Here is a 17274-nt window from a genome sequence, read left to right as displayed (position 1 = left end):
CGAGGATATGATTGACACGGTTGGCACCACTATTTGATAAAGTTTCATTTGTCACTTAATAGAGCAATTCGAGAAGTTTGCTTTTCCGTGTTAGTCACTGGAGCTTTGACTCTCCTGTACTGCTTAGTCTCACCTTGGGGAAACATCAGTGGCTTCTCAGTCTGGAGATGAGAAAGAACTTGAGCTTCAGGAGTTCTCCCTTAAGCTAATGTCTGCAATCTGCTAGAAAGTTCAGGAACCCAGGGTGTGCGTGAGTCCCCGTAGCCAAGTCCTCAGCACTGAGGATAAAAACACTATATTCATTAAAAATGTCTGAGTGCAGGCGGATCTCTGTGAGTTCAAGACAGCCAGGGTTATTCAGAGAAATCCTGTCTTGTGTGCCCCCTTTCCCCAAAAATCTAAGTGCTTTATGCAACTTAACCTACTTTCTGTCAGGAACCTTTCTGCCAGCCTTTATGAAAGAAAACCAATCCTTGCCGGAATGTACCCCAAGGATGAGGGGACTAATCTGAAGTGGCCTGCCCATGGGAACAGCCAGACTGTCACTGTTCTTCCGTCCATTCATTCCCTCATCTGGCTGCTGCACAGGGAACAGTTTACGCCTCCCAGAACATGGATTCAGGCACTCAGTCCCTTCCAGCACTGTACATGGTGTTCTTGGCACCAGTCTGATGGCCTGCCATCTGCACAGCCTACATCTGGGCATGGGCAGGTTTGAGCTAAGGCTGACAGGAGATTGGCCCTCACAAGGTAGTGAGACTTACCTTAGTGTCAGCTTCTTCCCCAGCCTAGTAGTTGTAACAGGATCTCCTGTTACTCAGCCTGGCCTCAATCTTATAATCCTCCTGCCTCAGCCTCCCAAGTGTTGGGATCACAGGTATTCACACCACATTCAGAAGTAGTAATTTTTTTATCTGAACCATTTTATTTGATCCTGATCCTTGATCCTTAAAACCTGGAACAAGTATCTTATAAAGTACAGGTAGCATTGAAATCTCCTAAAACTTCCTCATGTCAGTATGGTGGCCCATGTTGTACAGCGTTATTACACATGACTTGATCTTCAGTCCTGTGAGATAGGCAACAGCAGAGGGTTTCCGAGAACCTCGAGATGTCTGTGGAAGAGGGGTGTAAGCGGAGTCCCAGATGCTGAGCTAACGAGCCCTCCTTCCTTCCCTTCCAGCACAACATGCCCTTCTGGAGGATCACAAACCATGGAGATCTGGTGTCCCTGCACCAGGCTTTAGAGCTCGACTTCCTCTAAGAACTGGAATGTGGGACCTTCCTTCCTTGTGAGCTTCTTTTTACCTCCGACAGGAGCCAGAAGCCAGAACCCTCTGAGCCCCTTCTCTCCTGTCTGTCTCTCCATCCATGTCTCAGCGCCCCTCCCCCTCTCCTGCTCTCTCTCCATGGAATGCTGGCGAGCACACAATCAGAACCAACAGCTGCAGCCCACGTCCACTGTACAGCAGGAGGCGCCTGGATAAAGCTGCAGACCGGCTGCAGCCACTGTGCTTTAATTTTTCAGTTTCCTTTGGGAAAGGAAGAACAAGGAAAGCTGATGCTCAGGGCACAGCTGTGCTCACATGGACAGACTGGGAGCTGCTCCTGAGCGTGGGGCTGGAACATGCGTCCCCTTGAGATCATCTGTTCTCTTAGTGTAGACTGTCTCCCAGTGATGGGTATGTTATTTTTATAGGTGAGGGTCTGGTCTCTAAAGCAGCCTTCCCCACTTCTCTATGAAGAAAGCAGTGTGTAAAGTTTCCGTGACAGTAGTAATGGAAATATCTAAAATACCTCCGTGACAGGACCTCTTCTGGACAGGACCGAGGCTCCAGTGCTCTGCTCTCTAGCGAGGCTCCTTGCCATCTACAGGGCCCTGGTCACTTACTTTAGACTTTGGCATCTCCCATCTTGTAAGCCTCGGTCTCCTTGGCAATCCTACTTCACCTGTAAGCAAATGGCACAACCCTGGAAACTCCTTCCACAGACAATAAATCTAAGCCTTTAGCTTGTAATTCAGAAGCTCTGTCCCAGGAAGCTACCCTGCAAACTGGAGAGAAGGGGCTTGGACTTCTTAGGAATTCCATCCTTAGTTCCTGAGGTAAGACTTCACCCCGTGCTCCTGCAGATGCTTCTTCTGCGGTCAGCTCAGTCGTCAGATGCTGGGCACACTTCTGCCCTCACAACCGCCCCTCTCCATGCAGCTCTGGCCAGCCCCTACCCACTCCATTCAAGTCAGAAAGGCCAGGGGCGGGCTCTAGCTGCTTCCTTCACCTGCACTTGCATGCGGTGATCCCACCTTGTATTTACACAGATCTGTGCCTAGGAGTGGAGAGCAGAGAGCTAGAATCAAAACCCAGTTTCACATGAAATATCCCACTGCTCAAATTCCATGCTGAAGTGGGAAACCCGACCAGAAAGACTTTCTTGACTTAAACGCTTGAAAATAGAATCCTGAGCTTAGGTGTAAGAGCACTTCTCAAGCCTGCTCCCCTGCCCCTGCGCCCTGGACAGTTAGGAGGGGAACTGGTCCGCAGTCCCAGCCCTCAAGCCCAGCTGTGTTTTTTGGTTTTATTTTGGTTTTTGTTTGGGTTTTTTGTTTTGGTTTGATTTAGTTTGGTTTTGTTTTTTAAGGCACTATCCCTTCAGGACCAATGTCGGTGCCGGCTTAATTGGGTTAAACTTCCCTGAAGTTGAGAATGTGCAGCCTTGGTCTTCAGGGGGTCTTGGACCAACCCCTAGCTACAATCACTGTCCCCAAAGATACTGCAGCCCAGAGGCAAAGTTCCTCTTCATGCCAGGCTACCAGACAATGGCAGAAAGGCTGACACACCATCTTCAGAACTGTTGGACACTTCTGAGTGCTTCTGAGACCAGCAGTTGAGGAAGGAGCTCAGGAGGCGAGGTTGGTGTCTTGGCCACTCCTTTGGCTTTGTTTTGAGGTACAGGGTTGGGAGTAAGGAGCTGGAGTCTAAGCCAGACCTTCCTAAGCTGTATTTGGCACCACTATCCTAGTCCTGGCCATCCTTGCTTCCTGGTCCAATAGAGAAAACTCCAGGATAGGTTTTACTTTGTCTCCAACCCTTCCCTCGTTGCCAGTGTAGTTTCTTGTCCTGGACAATGGCCACCTATTGGTGCTGCGTTTCAGGCTTACCAGACTGCCAAGTGGTGACACACCCCTCTGCACACAGGTACCACCACAAACACTTCAGGGGAGACTCTGTTCTTAGAACAGGGAATCCCTTTCCTCTTGCCCTGACTGGAGTGGCAAGGAGGTGCTCTGAGCTGAGTGGCTGTTCCAGCACCAGCAGCCACCCTGCCAGGGCAGACAGAGCAGGAGTGCATTGGTGTCTCTAGGGACTGCTGGCCTTTGAGCTGCTGACCTTCCCTCCCTCCCACAGAGGCTTGGGAAGGAAAACGAGTGGGCAGCATTAAGAGCTGCTAGTAACAGAAGCAGGCTTGGTGGGTGATAGCGCCTGCGGCCTGTGCAGAGGTCCAAGGTTTGAGTGCCCACAGGACTCCTCACGACCTCTCACTGCAGCCCCAGAGAGTTTGGTGCCCTCCTCTGGCCTCTTCAGGCACCAAGCACTTACATGTAAGAAAGCACTCAAGTATACAATAAAATTTCTTTTAATATTAAAAGCTGTTGGAGGTTAGACGTGAAGGAAACTGGGTCCTTTCATCAACATCAGAAGGCAGTCCTTACCGGAAGGACCCCTTGAAGAAATTAGCTGGTGAGTCCTTTCCCTGCCGGATCCTGTGTTCTGGAAGATTAGTTTGGACATCTCATGGTGACAGCTAGTTCTAGGAGAGTCTGTGGAGTTGCAGGAAGGTCCTGGGATACAAGGTGGCTTGACTTCGAATGTAACAGTGACTGTGCCTTAGCATCACCCTGTCCAGTGCCCCTGGGGCAGCTGGTGATGTCCGTCCAAGAGAGTGGATACCTGCTCCACAGTTTAGGTGCCTATTTGGGCTTTTGATTTGGGGGTGTTCTCTTCTCTGCTAGTTGGGTGTCAGAGCTAGTGTCCCAAGAGACTTGGCACAGCTGGCACAGCTTGTCTTATGTTTGCCCAAACTCAGCCTTCACAGCTCCAAGTAGAATCTGATTGGCAAACTGCAGCTGGAAGCCCGAGGCGCTTCTAGACACTGCTTTGAATGGGCGTCACACGACCGACAGGAGCACCAGGCAAAGCCGGGTGCTGTCCTGGAAGAGTACAGGCTAGCCTCCAAGTGCCAAGCTTGGGCCTCGTTGTTCATCTCCCCGGGTTGTAGCTGAGGCCCCTCGAGTAAGCTTGTGCTCCTTGCTGCTCACCTGGTCAGCAGCGAGAATGACCCAGTTCACTGGAGACGCTAAGTTGGAATTCTGAGCTTCCCAAATATCTTAACCACAAGAGGGAAAACTCCGCTTGTACCCCAGCCTTTCCGGGGCTGCTTGCCCTCCTCTTCCGTGAGTGGATTCTAGTGAGCATGGCCCCTGGCTGCCTCCTCACTGAGCAGAACCCTCCCAGTTAAGGACCATTTCTACTTGGATCACCACTCTCCCTCTGGACTCCAGATGCCTCTAGCAGGGAAAGGCACCAGTTGGGTTGGATGTATTTATGTGACTGCGGGCATTTGTGGCTATAGAGTCCTTGACCATAATGTTATATGTAATGGGAACTATCTTATAAACTTGAAAAAATAAAGTTTTTATTTTCTATACAGTTTTCTCCTTTGTCTTTTCTAAATATGGTTAGCCCATTTGCCAAGCCATTCAGGGTCCTAATCAGGGCTTCATTAAGATGTCACCCTTTAAATAACTGAGTCATTCATTTCACACATACAAAAAGGGATCATTTGATCGATGTTGGAAAATAAAAAGTTGTAAAGTTTGCAAGAGAAATGTTTATTTGAATTGTTTCTAAAATACACTGCTTTTTAAGGTATAGAAATGGAATAGATTTCATGAGCTGTCCATGTGCTAAACTTGACTAAGGAGAAGTCAGTCTGTGCTGAGCATTAAGCTGCAAACCCAATAAAACTAATGAACCAATATGAAACCTTTGATCTGGCCTGATTTCATGTCACATCAACCAGTTTTTCTTCATTCCTCCACATTTGGTCTGATTGGCCTCCCACTAGCCAAGAAGCCATTTGTTCCAATGAAGGAAATTAGAATTTGTTTCTATTTTCCAAAGGTTAGAAATGTCCGACCACAAGGTGAATTTCATCCAGGAAGTAGAAAGTTGCCTCAGTTTCTGGTTGGTGATCTTTTGCGCCACAGTGCAGCTGTGGTCAACTGTTAGCTGCTGTCTGCACTCCTTCTCGGTTACAAGTACAGGTTCTACTGTGGACAGCTTTCCAAACCCTGTGCGGCAAGTCAGTTAGACCCCTTCGGCTCCCAGCCGCAAAGTGTATGCTGCACCTGCCCAAGAGCTCTCTGGATTCTTGAATGACTCACAACTCCCCTGTAGGGCGCCCTCCTGTGGTGAACAACGGTACTCCACATGCGCAGGCTTTGCACCTGGCATCAGTTGGCCGGTAATATGCTAAAGAGGGAGCAGCACCATGCCAATAAGATAACTCATGCCCCGCCAATCCCTGAAGGACAATTAGCATAGCCTCAGCCTGCTGTCTATATAAGGCGAGCGCTTGAGGTCCCCCTGTCCCTGTTCAAGAAAGCTGTACAGTAAACGCTTTGCTGCAAAAGGGGAAAAAAAAGTGTAATATTGGTAACAAAGTTGACATAAAACTGTTAATTTGGATGGAGTTATTCTAGACAACATGTGGCATGAGCCAATCTAGGGAAACAGGTCTAAATTGGGACAATATTTTTATGGAACTCTTATCTTAGAAACCAGGCTTCTAAAAGATTTTAAGGGCAATGTCTCTTTGTTGAGGTATTGGAGACCACACCATCATGCGTTCATATGTAAGAATTGACAGTCGAACCTTGTATAGACTCGGTGTCTTGGAGACTGGATTTTGGAGACTAGATTGTTTGTTGGAGGTTGAGTTTTGCTTTCCAAAGTTGTTTGCCCCTTTTGCCGTTAGATAAGAATCAGACTGCAGCGTGGTTTAATTTGCCACGGGATTCATCTGGGCCCTGTAAAAGCTGAATGCCACCTGGATTTCTGGCTGGTGGCCAGCCAGACAGGAGGGGCCTACGCCGTCTCAACAGCCAAAGAAATTGGACTGGTGAATTTGACAATTTGATGGAGCAGCTGCGTGTGGCCATTGTAACCGTGAATTCCACAAGAGTTGATGCTTCTTTCGCAGAGGGACTATCTTCCTGGATCACCAATACTTTTTCCCCTTTTTAAGGAGTGGGGGGGGCATGTTTGCCTGGGAAGCTATTGTCCTCCTCGGATTCGGAGTAGGTCTCTGGTTTATTGGCCATTTAAAAAAGAGAACATGCCAGACACAAAGTGGTTGTTTACCAGGCTATGACCACCATTAAAAAGGATGCTTCTCCCAACATATGACTGGCCTCTTTGAAAGATTAGGAGTTCACCCTAGATCATTTGTGTCACTGTCATGTGGAGTCATTGTATCCAGAGACGGGCAACTTTCTTCAAGCTCGGACCAACCTAAGACATGGGGCTCGGTGGCAATAGGGTAACTCTCTGATGGGTAAGGTCGAGTTTGGATGAGAATGACCTAAGACAGTAGCAATGACAAGACTGACGTGACACCCATATGTAGACCAGCCATTTTATTAAACAAAAAAGGGGGAGAATGTAGGGTGCCCTCCTGTGGTGAACAACGGTACTATGCATGCGCAGGCTTTGCACCTGGCAACAGTTGGCCGGTAATATGCTAATGAGGGAGCAGCACCATGCTAATAAGATAACTCATGCTCTGCCAATCCCTGAAGGACAATTAGCATAGCCCCAGCCTGCTGTCTATATAAGGCAAGCGCTTGAGGTCCCCCTGTCCCTGTTCAAGAAAGCTGTACAGTAAACGTTTTGCTGCAAAAGGATCCTGGTGTCCGCGTGCGTGCTTGCTGGCGAGACAATAGCGCGGGACACTCTCCCTACACACACACACACACACAATATCACAGCCTACTAGGGGCAGGCTTCCTTTAGCAACACAGATTCCCACGTGATTCCGGAAGCCAAATGAAGACAGCATCAGAACCAATCCCCAACAAACCCAAAGAGTAAACACCATCTCCCAAAAATTTTAAGGTTTATTTTTCTAAAACCAGTTTCTTCAAATTTCAAAGTTCTCAGTCAGGTATGATGTTTGCAATTTTCAGAAGCTGAGTCAGAGGACTGTCAAGAGTTTGGCCTAGCCTAACCTACAGTGTGGAGCCTTGTTTCAAATGACCAAAACCAAAAATACATGTGTTATACTGAGAATCTTCAAGGACGTTTTCCTTTTATTTATTTTTAAAAGATTTTCTTATTTCATGTATGTGGGTACCCTGTCCCTGACTTCATACATACCAGAAGAGGGCATCAGATCCCATTACAGATGGTTGTGAGCCACCATGTGGTTGCTGGGAATTGAACTCAGGACCTCTGGAAGAGCAGTCAGTGCTCTTAACCGCTGAGCCATCTCTCCAGCCCTCAAGGATGTTTTCTAACTACAGGCAGTGTTACTAACCTGGGTTTACATTCCCTAAACATTAAGAACTTTGCGTGGCAGTGTTGAAGCTGAGGCAAGAGAAGCAGGATCTGTTCAGGGCCTCTCAAATACGCCAGGTTGTGTGTCATACAACAAGAACAATGTTGTGATGTGTTGTTTTTTTTTAATCTAAAAAAAATGTTATGTGTTTGTGTGTCTGTATATGCATGTGCAAAGGCCAAAGAGGATGCTGAGTCCCCTGGAGCCAGAACTAGGCAGTTGTGAGCTACGCAGGATGAGTACTGGGAACCAAACCTCGGTCCTCTACAGGAGTTGAGAGTTCTAACTGCTGAGCCACAGCTCCAGCACCAGCCCTGGCGAGTGTGTTTAGTCCCAGTGCATGGTAGATGGAGGCAGGCGGACCGGGAGCTCAGCCCCAACTATGTAATCTGTCCCAAGACAACACAGGCTAAGCCCTGATTCATAAACACAAAGCATACCTGAGTGTATTTCAGGTTAGTATATGGCTATGCGTTCTGGGCAGTATTTAATAGTTTGGATTTAACTAAATACATGTTCCCACCATTTGACAACTTCAGCTTCAAAGGAAAGCTCAGCCAAAACTCAAATTCTAAACCCATGTTATGGTTTTGTTTTTATAATCTTTGTTTTGTTTGAGACAGGGTCTCATACAGTCCAAGCTGGCCTCTGACGGTGTCACTGAGGAGTCTGAACTCCTGATGTCCTTGTCACACTGGTAGGTATGTCACACTGGCCCAGCCCTCTCTAGATCTTACAGTCTTCATAAATGAGATAAGTGATTTCAGGTACACACCTCTGAAGGCGTCTGTTTACAAATGACGCCTTCTTCTGTAATTCCATCTGTTTTTCATGAGAGTGAAAACAGAGGTAGCGCTTGATTTTCATGCCCTTTTAACATCAACAGCCACTTTGGCTCCTTTTACTGGTCTGTAAAATTCAGGTCTGAAAATCACTAGGTCCTTTCTGTCCATAAGGTCAGCCCGTATCGCGTAAGAAGCACTTTCTCTCAGGCCCCAACCAGCATCTCGGCAGCCTCCTTAGCTGTGGGCCAACAGTACCCCACAGTCCTCACAGAACAGCATTTGCAGATTTCTTCTCCAACATACCACACGGCTCTAGGCTCTGCTTACCCCTCAGGGGCTCCGGGCCGCAGTCACTGTTAAAGTAGCCCACCATCATTGCTCAGTTCCTCAAGAGGGGTCTTCCCTAATGGTTCTTACAAAGCTACAACTTCACACCCACGACGTACATCCTCCCTCTCACTTCTCCATCTGTTTCTCTTTCAGCCCCTGGCACGATGGTGCTTGTTTTGGTCACAGTTTCTTTTACCTCCACACAAATAAAATGACTGGTAGAACTATCTTAGATCCCAGCACTGGTACCTAGAACCTTTTCTTCTGCCCCCGGTACCTTTCTCCTGTTCCCTGTTCCACCAGACCACAAACCTCCCAGAGCAGAACATCCCATCGCCACAGAACCATCAACCACATCCCAGAGCCACCGCACCTCTCACCCAAAACGGGCCCCAACCTTCCACCCAGCCCCTCAAACTTGCCTCCTCATCCTAAAGATGCTATGTCCTCTTTAGGCTCAGTACAGAGCTGCTAAGAGAAGGCACTCGGGTCTACCCGCGAGTCCTGCCAGCCCAATGAGCAACCTGCCCTGGGCACCCCGCCCAATGAGCACCCAGCCAATGAGCACCTAGCCAATGAGCAACCCGCCCAATGAGCAACCCGCCCAATGAGCACCCAGCCCAATGAGCACCCGCCCAATGAGCAACCCGCCCAATGAGCACCTAGCCAATGAGCAACCCGCCCAATGAGCAACCCGCCCAATGAGCACCCAGCCAATGAGCACATAGCCAATGAGCACCCCGCCCAATGAGCACCCGCCCAATGAGCAACCCGCTCTGGCTCCTTAGCTCCTTTGTCTTGGAAAGCAAAATTAAGTCAAACCCAAGATGGCCCACATCTGTATGCCAGCGGTCAGTGTCGGTTTTAAGGGCTTCCAGGCCCCTGCTCCGTATCTCTAACGGTTGACAGATTGCACTTGATGGTACATACTGGTTTGGAGACTCTCGTGAGGTTTTAATACTGCTAAACACATGCACACATGTTCTTCTTTCACACAGACTGAGGTAGGAGAATGAAAAATACTCGGTGGGCATCACATGGCCTAGGCCACAGGTCCATAAGGCACTTGGTGTAAGGTGGCCTAAGAGCCTGGACGTCAGGACACTGGAGGGGCATCTCTGGCCTCCGCTCTTCAGGAGTCTACGGAGGATTTGTCCAGGTGGGCAGGGAAAGAAGCTAGGGTGGCAGCCAGTTCAGAAGTCAGGATGATGCTCCCAGAACATCAGTGCATTTGTTGGGGGAAGTGAATGGATGGGATAGGGTAGGGAAGCGTTCTCGAGAACATCCCCCAGAGTCTGTCATCTAGAGCAGGCTAGGGAACCAGGAACCAGGACGCCACCAATCACGTGAGAGGTGAGAGTTGGTAACAACTGACGATTTGGCAATGGCAGCTCTATCGGTTGAAGAGGAAAAAAACTGGCTTGCACATGATTGGCCCCCTTGTCCCTTGCAAGGCCCCACTCTCCTCATCTTCCTCACTGGCTGAATCAGACCCTGCCTCAGAGGACTCCGTTCAGCTGTACCGCCTGTGGCAGGGCGGCCTGGGTTTTGAGCTTGGCAAAGAAGTTCTGTGCTAACCGAGTGGCACGCCTGTTATAAATCAGCTTAGGAGGACGCTCGGGAGGGAGGAGTCTTAGGGTCCCATCCACGAAGTCGGGTTCCCAGCTGCAGCTAGGGTGCAGCCGGAGGTAGTAGATCATACGCAAAACCAGTCCCAGGGAGAAGCAGGCGCCGCCTAAAGCCGCCCACAATAAGACCCCACCGGGCAGCCAGGTACTGTCTGTCACCCAGGAGGTGGTGACAAGCAGAACACTGTCACTGAGGATGAAGCACAGGTGGATAGTGGCCCGGCCTCGAGTGCGACCCCCAGACACATTGAACCAGGAGAAATAAAGGATGAGCGCCACCGTCACCCGGTATAGCCACTCGCCATTAGAGTTTGGCATAAACTTCGTGTCTTGAAGCCAGACCCAGTACAACAGCACCAGCCACAGGCTGAGGAAATGCAGGGCCAAGCAGTAGGGGAAGACGACCGAGAACGTGGCGATGGCACAGATCCGGGGCCCCAACAGCAGTAGGTTCCACAGGAAGTAGACCGCAGAGGAGCACCAGCCCAGGCGCGGCTTGGAGGGGAGGCAGGTGCGCAAGGACCGATGGTAGTCCAGCAATGCCCACGAGATGCCCAGAAAGGATGAGCTGATGCCAAACCCTACCAAGAGCAACAAGAATGACGTCAGCCTGTGTGCGGCCTGCCTGTCAAGCCCCAGACTCACAGGAACCCTCGCAGAAACCCAGAAACCGGGTCTTAGAAGCCCCACCTTGCTCAGTATACGGTTGGAGAGGGAGAACGTTTGGAGACAGCGCTGTGCTTTCAAACACTGTCCCAGTGACATTCCTAAGTATGAAAGGGTATGTGACATGAAGACTCGACTGTGCCTTAGCTGTGCCTAAAGCCTCTTCCGGGTTCTGTAACCTTTCCCGGAAAAGCCCAAGTTCTCAGGGTCTTTCAAAACCTGGCAGCTCTAGTCCCCTTTCTCCGTGTCACAAAGTAGACATATCTCAGAGAGGAGTAGCCTCTCAGTAGAGGGCCTTCAGTTGCAGCTCTCCTCAGGACTGGGAGTGATGGCCAGGCCAGCCCACCCCTCTTCACTCTCCTCCATGTCCAGCCTAGCCCGTCATCCCGACTTCCCAAGATCTAGGAGTTTATGGTAGGGTTCCTGTCCCATCTCTGCATTGCCTAGGGCACATGGGCCTCCAGGAAGAGAGTAGCCTGGGCATACCCTACAAAGTATCTCTCCTCGTCTCTTCTAACTCATCCACTCAACCCGGGTTTACTGATAATCTAATGTGTACTCAGAGCCCGCTTGGGGCCTGGTATCAAATCTCTAGCTATCCTTAGCTCTTAACTACCTGCCTGTACCTCACCCTACAAACCCCAGTTCGAATAAATTCTGGGGCTACCCACCTAGAGTCCCCTTTGGTGTCAGAGGCCTCTGTAACAACCCATTAACATAGCAATTACCTGCTTTTTTGGTTTGGTGATTCCCACCTACCCTCACCCTATCCTCTCCACCACCCATCCACCACCACAACCCCCATCCCAGAGACAAGGTTTCTCTGTGTATCCCTGGCTGTCCTGAAACTCACTCTGCAGACCAGGCTGGCCTCGAACTCAGAGATCCACCTGCCTCTGCCTCCCAAGTGCTGGGATTCAAGGTGTGCACCTTGATGGCTTGGCCTTTATTCTACCCTTGAGCTCCTGGAGGGTAGAAAACGTATGCTCGGGTTGGGGATTTAGCTCAGTGGTAGAGCGCTTCCCTAGCAAGCACAAGGTCCTGGTTTGGTCCCCAGCTCAAAAAAAAAAAAAAAAAAAAAAAAAAAAAAAGAAAAAAAAAAAGAAAAAAAACATATGCTGCTTCCTGGGACCTGCAGGGTGCCCAAAATGTGGTACATAAATGTTTGCTCCATCAAAAGGAGAGAAAAACCCTGTCTCCTCATGTTCTACCAACAGTGCAGACCGTCTCCACCTGGCTCTGATCTCAAACAAATGTCAAGTGCCTAGTAAGTGCTGGAAATGAGCAGTCACCTTTCTGCACCTCTCTCTTCTTCTTCTTTTTTTTTTTTTTTTTTTTTCAGAGCTGAGGACCGAACCCCGGGCCTTGCGCTTGCTAGGCAAGCGCTCTACCACTGAGCTAAATCTCAACTCCCCTCTCTCTTCTTATATGACATGAGGGGTTCTCCCAAGTCCCACCTCAAGTGATGACAAGACCGGTTCCTTGGAGAAGCCACTGCAGAGGACCGTGAGGTATGAAATGATGGGCAACAAAGGGCTGCCCTGTGCTCTCAATAAGGTGTTAGGTAAACCCCTGCTTAGTCTCAGGCTGGGCCGGTGGTCTTGACGAAGTCTCTCCCAAGGCTTCTCACTGCCCAGATTTCTCTGAGGGTTTATGGGGTGCTGCCACCTACCTGCCTCTTCTGGTCACTCGGGACACCTAGAGTAACTATTTGTTTTACTGGCTGGGTTGAGGCTCTGTATACAGTATACAGCTCAGTGTATCTTGGTTACCGCTGTGTCCCCAGCATTGTGACAAAGAAGAACCTTGAGTGTAGGAAGGCACTGTGGGACCAAATGACGTCCTGAGCAGATGTGTATTTTGAACGTGTGCACGTCTATGTCAAGTACTCCGTTGTCTCAGACCCATGGAGATGACAGAGACCCTGGGTCTAAGTACGGATGTTTAGAAATAGCTGTCCTTTAGCTAAAACCAGTATATGCAGAAACTGCAGACTGCAGCTCCACCCCCAATGACACAATCTGAGACGGGTCCCCTACAGAAGCCTCCAAATGTGTAAGTTGCTGCTGCAGAGGCCAAGGCCCACCCGACTCCAGCTTTTCCTGTGTACCTGTTGTTTTCCATAGGGTTGCCAGTTAGGCCAACCCCTAAACTATACAGGTCCAGGCAGTGTTCAATAAAATGTCCATTACCTACCAAACCTATAAAGTGTCCGATAACCTACACATTTCATTTATTACCATCGGAATAATAAAGAGTGCAGTACTGGGGAGGCGGGAGCAGGAGGATTTCTGGGAGTTCAAAGCCAGCCTGGTCTACACAATGAGAGCCCAACTCAAAAATAAGAAATGGCGGGGGGCAACTGAGAAACACACCTGACACTGGCCTCTGGTTTCTGCACATGCACACACGTACCTGCAAACGCACACAAACATGTACAGATACACATTCACACAAGTCCTTGGACTTTACATGCATGCGATTCCCCACACCTCATCGTCTCGATCCTCCATGAGTTAGGCACATCGATTACGCCCACTGCTCAGATGAGAACCAACTGATGGCTTGAGTCACTCATTCTAAGTCCCTGCAGCTTGAAAGGGACTTCAGATTTGAATCCAGACCAACTGCCTAACGCTTAGTCACCCTCTTTTTCTCCTGTGCCCCAGAGTGAGAACACCACTAAGAAGAGAAGCAGCAGCAAAAGCGACAGCCCGGGCCCAGCACTCACACTGGTAGTATTCGGCATTTCCACTCTGCAACACGATGGCCAGCACCAGCGTGAGCTGTGGGGTCGCCTCCAAGAAGCTCTCAAAAAGCCGCAGCATGCTGATGTCCAGGGAGAGGAAGTCGGCATAGGCCAGGTCACACTCAGACGGTACCTCCTGGTAGCACATGGACAGTCCCTGCCGCATTCCGTGCAGACACCTAGGCAGAGCACACAGGTGCCCAGTGGGCCAGGTCAGCGTTCTGTGAAGTCTTTCCTCTCCTACAGCTGAGTGCATGGAGGCCGACCTCAATCCTAACTTGTCACCTAAAAGCTACGGAACCTGGAGCAAGCCACCCAGCTTACCTCCTGGAACTGTTTCTCCATCCACAAAGCGAGGGAAATTCAACTTCTACTCTTGCTGGTCAGCCATGACCCCAGAGCATCACCACCCTGCCCTACCTACTCACAAGGGCCCCATTTTAGAGATGGGAGATGGAATTAAGAAGCAAACAGGAGGGCTGGAGAGATGGCTCAGTGGTTAAGAGCACCGACTGCTCTTCCAGAGGTCCTGAGTTCAAATCCCAGCAACCACGTAATGGTATCCGATACCTTCTTCTGGTGTGTCTGAAGACAGCTACAGTGTACTCATATACAAAATAAATAAATAGGTCTTAGAAGAAGAAGAAGAAGAAGAAGAAGAAGAAGAAGAAGAAGAAGAAGCAGCAGCAGCAGCAGCAAACAGGAGAGGCCTGAGAGAGACAGCTTAGCTGTTAATCGCATCCACTGCTCTTTTTTTTTTTAAAGATTTATTTATTATATATGTACACTGTAGCTGTCTTCAGACACACCAGAGGAGGGCATCGGATCCCATTACAGATGGTTGTAAGCCACTATGTGGCTGCTGGGATTTGAACTCAGGACCTCTGGAAGAGCAGTCAGTGCTCCTAACCACTGAGACATCTCTCCATCCCACATCCACTGCTCTTACAGAGGTGCCTCACCTCTAACTCCAAGGGACCCGACACTTTCTCCTCTTGGGGCCTACCTATAATAACCGTCCTTCACGGTCACCTGAGCTGTACTCATGATACAATTGTTCAGGCAAAATGCAAATATTCAAAGGTCCCTTCCCACAGCTGAAGACTCTATGCAGCTTTGCCAAGATCTGAGACTTGCACAAGATATCCCGGATCCATCCACCCCACTTTACCCAATCCCATCCCTCCTCAGGAAGCCCTGCCTTCATCACATGATTCTGACCCCTTGATTTCACTTTCTCCCATCTAACAACCCAAGGGCCTACTCACAGTGAGGTGGACAGGGACGGGGGCAGGGAGGGGAGGGGCCGGGGACTTTCTCACTGTCCTTACTTCAGACTGAACCTGGGTTCTATCCAGTTCAGAAAAGTACACATTTCACACACATCTTCCAAGAACCAGTCTATCTGTGTCCAGTCCTGACTGGCTCCAGGAACACAGATGAGCCAAGCAGGACCCTCCCATCTTCAGTCCTTGATGGGGAAGCAAATGTTCGCAGAAAAAATAAATGAAAAAGAAAGGGGAGGGGCATCTCTGACTCCAAGACCCCGATGCTCCCTTCCTCTTTCCTGAACCTGTGTTTCACCTACGCCCAGGGGAAAACTGAACTGGCTCTGTCAACCCACTTTTCTCAACCGACCGGGCACTCACCTATACAGGTAGCCGAGCTGCAGCAGGTGCAGCAGAGCCAGGAAACGACGCGAGGGCTGCAACTGGTGCAGCTCGGTGGGGTCAGCTGTCAGCCAGAGCCAGCTGAAGAGCTGCAGCAGCACCGAGGCTTGGCCCAGCAGCACCACTACCAGCGCGGCCCACAGGTAACGGCCAACGAGCACGTACTGGATGATGGCCCACAGGTCGGCGACCAGGTCCAACAGGAAAGACAAGGTACTCACCAGGCCTATGACCACGTCTAAGGCCACTTGGGGGTGCACGGACAGAGGCATGGCCCTCCAGGCAACCTCACAACCGCGGATCTGCCCTCCAGCCTGGCTAGTCCGGCAGGAAGGGGGTGGGGCAGTCCTCCCAGAGGCCGGGCTGCTGGGCGGAACTTCCCCATCTCGCCCTGTCCGGGGAGGAGCGAGTCCACGACTCCGCCCCCTAGGCGGTCCCACCGCCCAGACCCCGCCCCCAGCCCTCCCAGTCTTGAGCCCGGCCTCTACAGGTTTGGATTCTGCCTTTTGAAGCTCAAGTTAACAAGAGTGGCCACAAGACTAGAGTCTGGGTCGCAGCTGTGATCCCTCACGGTTGCACTGTTGCGAAACCAAATGAGAAAAGTCTTTTATTTAAAAGTACCAAGGGCTTTTGCAGACCACGTGGGTTCCCAGTTTTAGACCTTGAGCAGAGACTACATCAAAAGCACAGACTCTCCAAGGCCCATCTTCTTGCCGGTTCACTTTACTGTAGCGATCAAGTGCATGGTAGTTTTGATGTTTGTATTAAAGGGAATAATGCACCAAGACATGTACCGCAAACAAGTTCTGTGGATAAAACATAAAACTCTGAAGAAATGTGCTTCTTGGCGCCCTCTCTGGTGAATCCAAATGTCCCATCCCACCTTACTCTCCACAGACTGATGGCAAAATTCATCTCCCTCTCTCTCCATCAGGTAATGTTGCCCAGTTTTACCAGGGAGAAAGACGAACCAAGTAAGAGGATAGGCTGGCAGTGCCTACAGTCATAGCACCTCCAATACGTGTAGGCTCGTCAGCAGAGTCAGTATGAGCAGGAAACCAGGTACCAGGTTGGCACCAAGACCATGCAAGCAGGTGGCATAAGTGTCGAACTCCACGTGCTGTATGGCACACACATGCTCCCTTCGGCAGACGTCCTCACAGGGCTGATGGCTGTAGCTGACCGAGTTGTAGACGTAATAACGTTGCAGGATGTGCTGCTCACTGGCAATGCGGGTCAGTGCTGTATACATGGAACTGGTGCTGGCGTCCTGCACCTCGTAGGCCTCTGTCAGGCGGTATTCCTGCTCCCACTGCGGGGTCTCTTGTGTATCCGCCTGCCTCAGGTTCAAGTAGTAAGTCACCATGTCCTGGATTAGAGGCACAGGGCATGTCAGCAATGAACAGTTGATTAGTTCTGCCTACAACCCAACCTGTCCCCAGGCTCTCTAGATCAATCAGACAGCTGCTCTTTTCACCCTGGGCTTGGTTCCGACGTGGCAACTCCATGTAAACCCCCATTCTCCTGGTGAGGACATGGAGGCCTAAAGAGGTCGTTAAGGTTTGAACCTGAAGTGACCCCCCCCACAGGCTCATTTTGAAGATTTGTTCCCCAACCGTAGCACTATTTTGGTTGGCTGTTGAACTTTTAGGTGGATGCCAGCTGGCAAAAGGAAACCTTTGAAGCTGGTTCTGGACCCTGCTCAACGGCGATGCCAGGGGTCCCTGATACATGCCACGTGATTCGCCACCATTAACTGCCCTGCCTTCCCCACCAGAATGGAGTGAAATGCCCTAAAAACCGTGATGTTGGTACTGCAATCACAGCAT

At 50.1% G+C, this 17274-nt stretch overlaps 3 protein-coding genes across 4 annotated transcripts in view; 1 reads left to right on the top strand and 2 right to left on the bottom strand.

The window, feature by feature from the left end:
• Eya3 (EYA transcriptional coactivator and phosphatase 3) overlaps positions 1-5035 on the top strand; it is a 66902-nt gene extending 61867 nt beyond the window's left edge. For both annotated transcript variants that reach the window (XM_032896704.1, XM_032896711.1), the window contains one exon: positions 1184-5035. In XM_032896704.1, coding sequence (XP_032752595.1) covers positions 1184-1264 — 81 coding nt within the window. In that variant the 3' untranslated portion in view covers positions 1265-5035. The remainder of the gene's footprint in view (positions 1-1183) is intronic.
• A 4627-nt stretch (positions 5036-9662) lies between these two features.
• On the bottom strand, positions 9663-15875 carry Xkr8 (XK related 8). The gene is made up of 3 exons (XM_032896697.1): positions 15425-15875; positions 13758-13954; positions 9663-10941 (listed from the first exon to the last, which is right to left on the bottom strand). Exons 1-3 carry the CDS (start codon positions 15715-15717, stop codon positions 10232-10234), a joined length of 1200 nt encoding a protein of 399 aa, XP_032752588.1. The 5' UTR covers positions 15718-15875; the 3' UTR covers positions 9663-10231.
• A 146-nt stretch (positions 15876-16021) lies between these two features.
• The window catches only part of Smpdl3b (sphingomyelin phosphodiesterase acid like 3B), a 22768-nt gene continuing 21515 nt past the window's right edge, over positions 16022-17274 (bottom strand). The window contains exon 8 of the mRNA XM_032896690.1: positions 16022-16814. Within this exon, the coding sequence (XP_032752581.1) occupies positions 16449-16814 (366 nt within the window). The 3' untranslated portion in view covers positions 16022-16448. The remainder of the gene's footprint in view (positions 16815-17274) is intronic.

The sequence above is a fragment of the Rattus rattus genome, chromosome 1 (assembly GCF_011064425.1).
Source record: "Rattus rattus isolate New Zealand chromosome 1, Rrattus_CSIRO_v1, whole genome shotgun sequence".
NCBI lineage: Eukaryota > Metazoa > Chordata > Mammalia > Rodentia > Muridae > Rattus > Rattus rattus.
Note: the sequence above shows the minus strand (reverse complement) of the source record. Positions and strands in the feature narration are given on the sequence as shown.

Bases quoted from the DNA above. Each gene is read 5' to 3' on its own strand.
- Xkr8 (XM_032896697.1), bottom strand. From the start codon at position 15,717: ATGCCTCTGTCCGTGCACCCCCAAGTGGCCTTAGACGTGGTCATAGGC. The intron at 13,955-15,424 runs GTGAGTGCCCGG...TGCTCTGCCTAG, and splicing joins CAGCTCGGCTACCTGTATAG to GTGTCTGCACGGAATGCGGC. The intron at 10,942-13,757 runs GTGAGTGCTGGG...TGCTCTTGGTAG, and splicing joins AAATGCCGAATACTACCAGT to GGTTTGGCATCAGCTCATCC.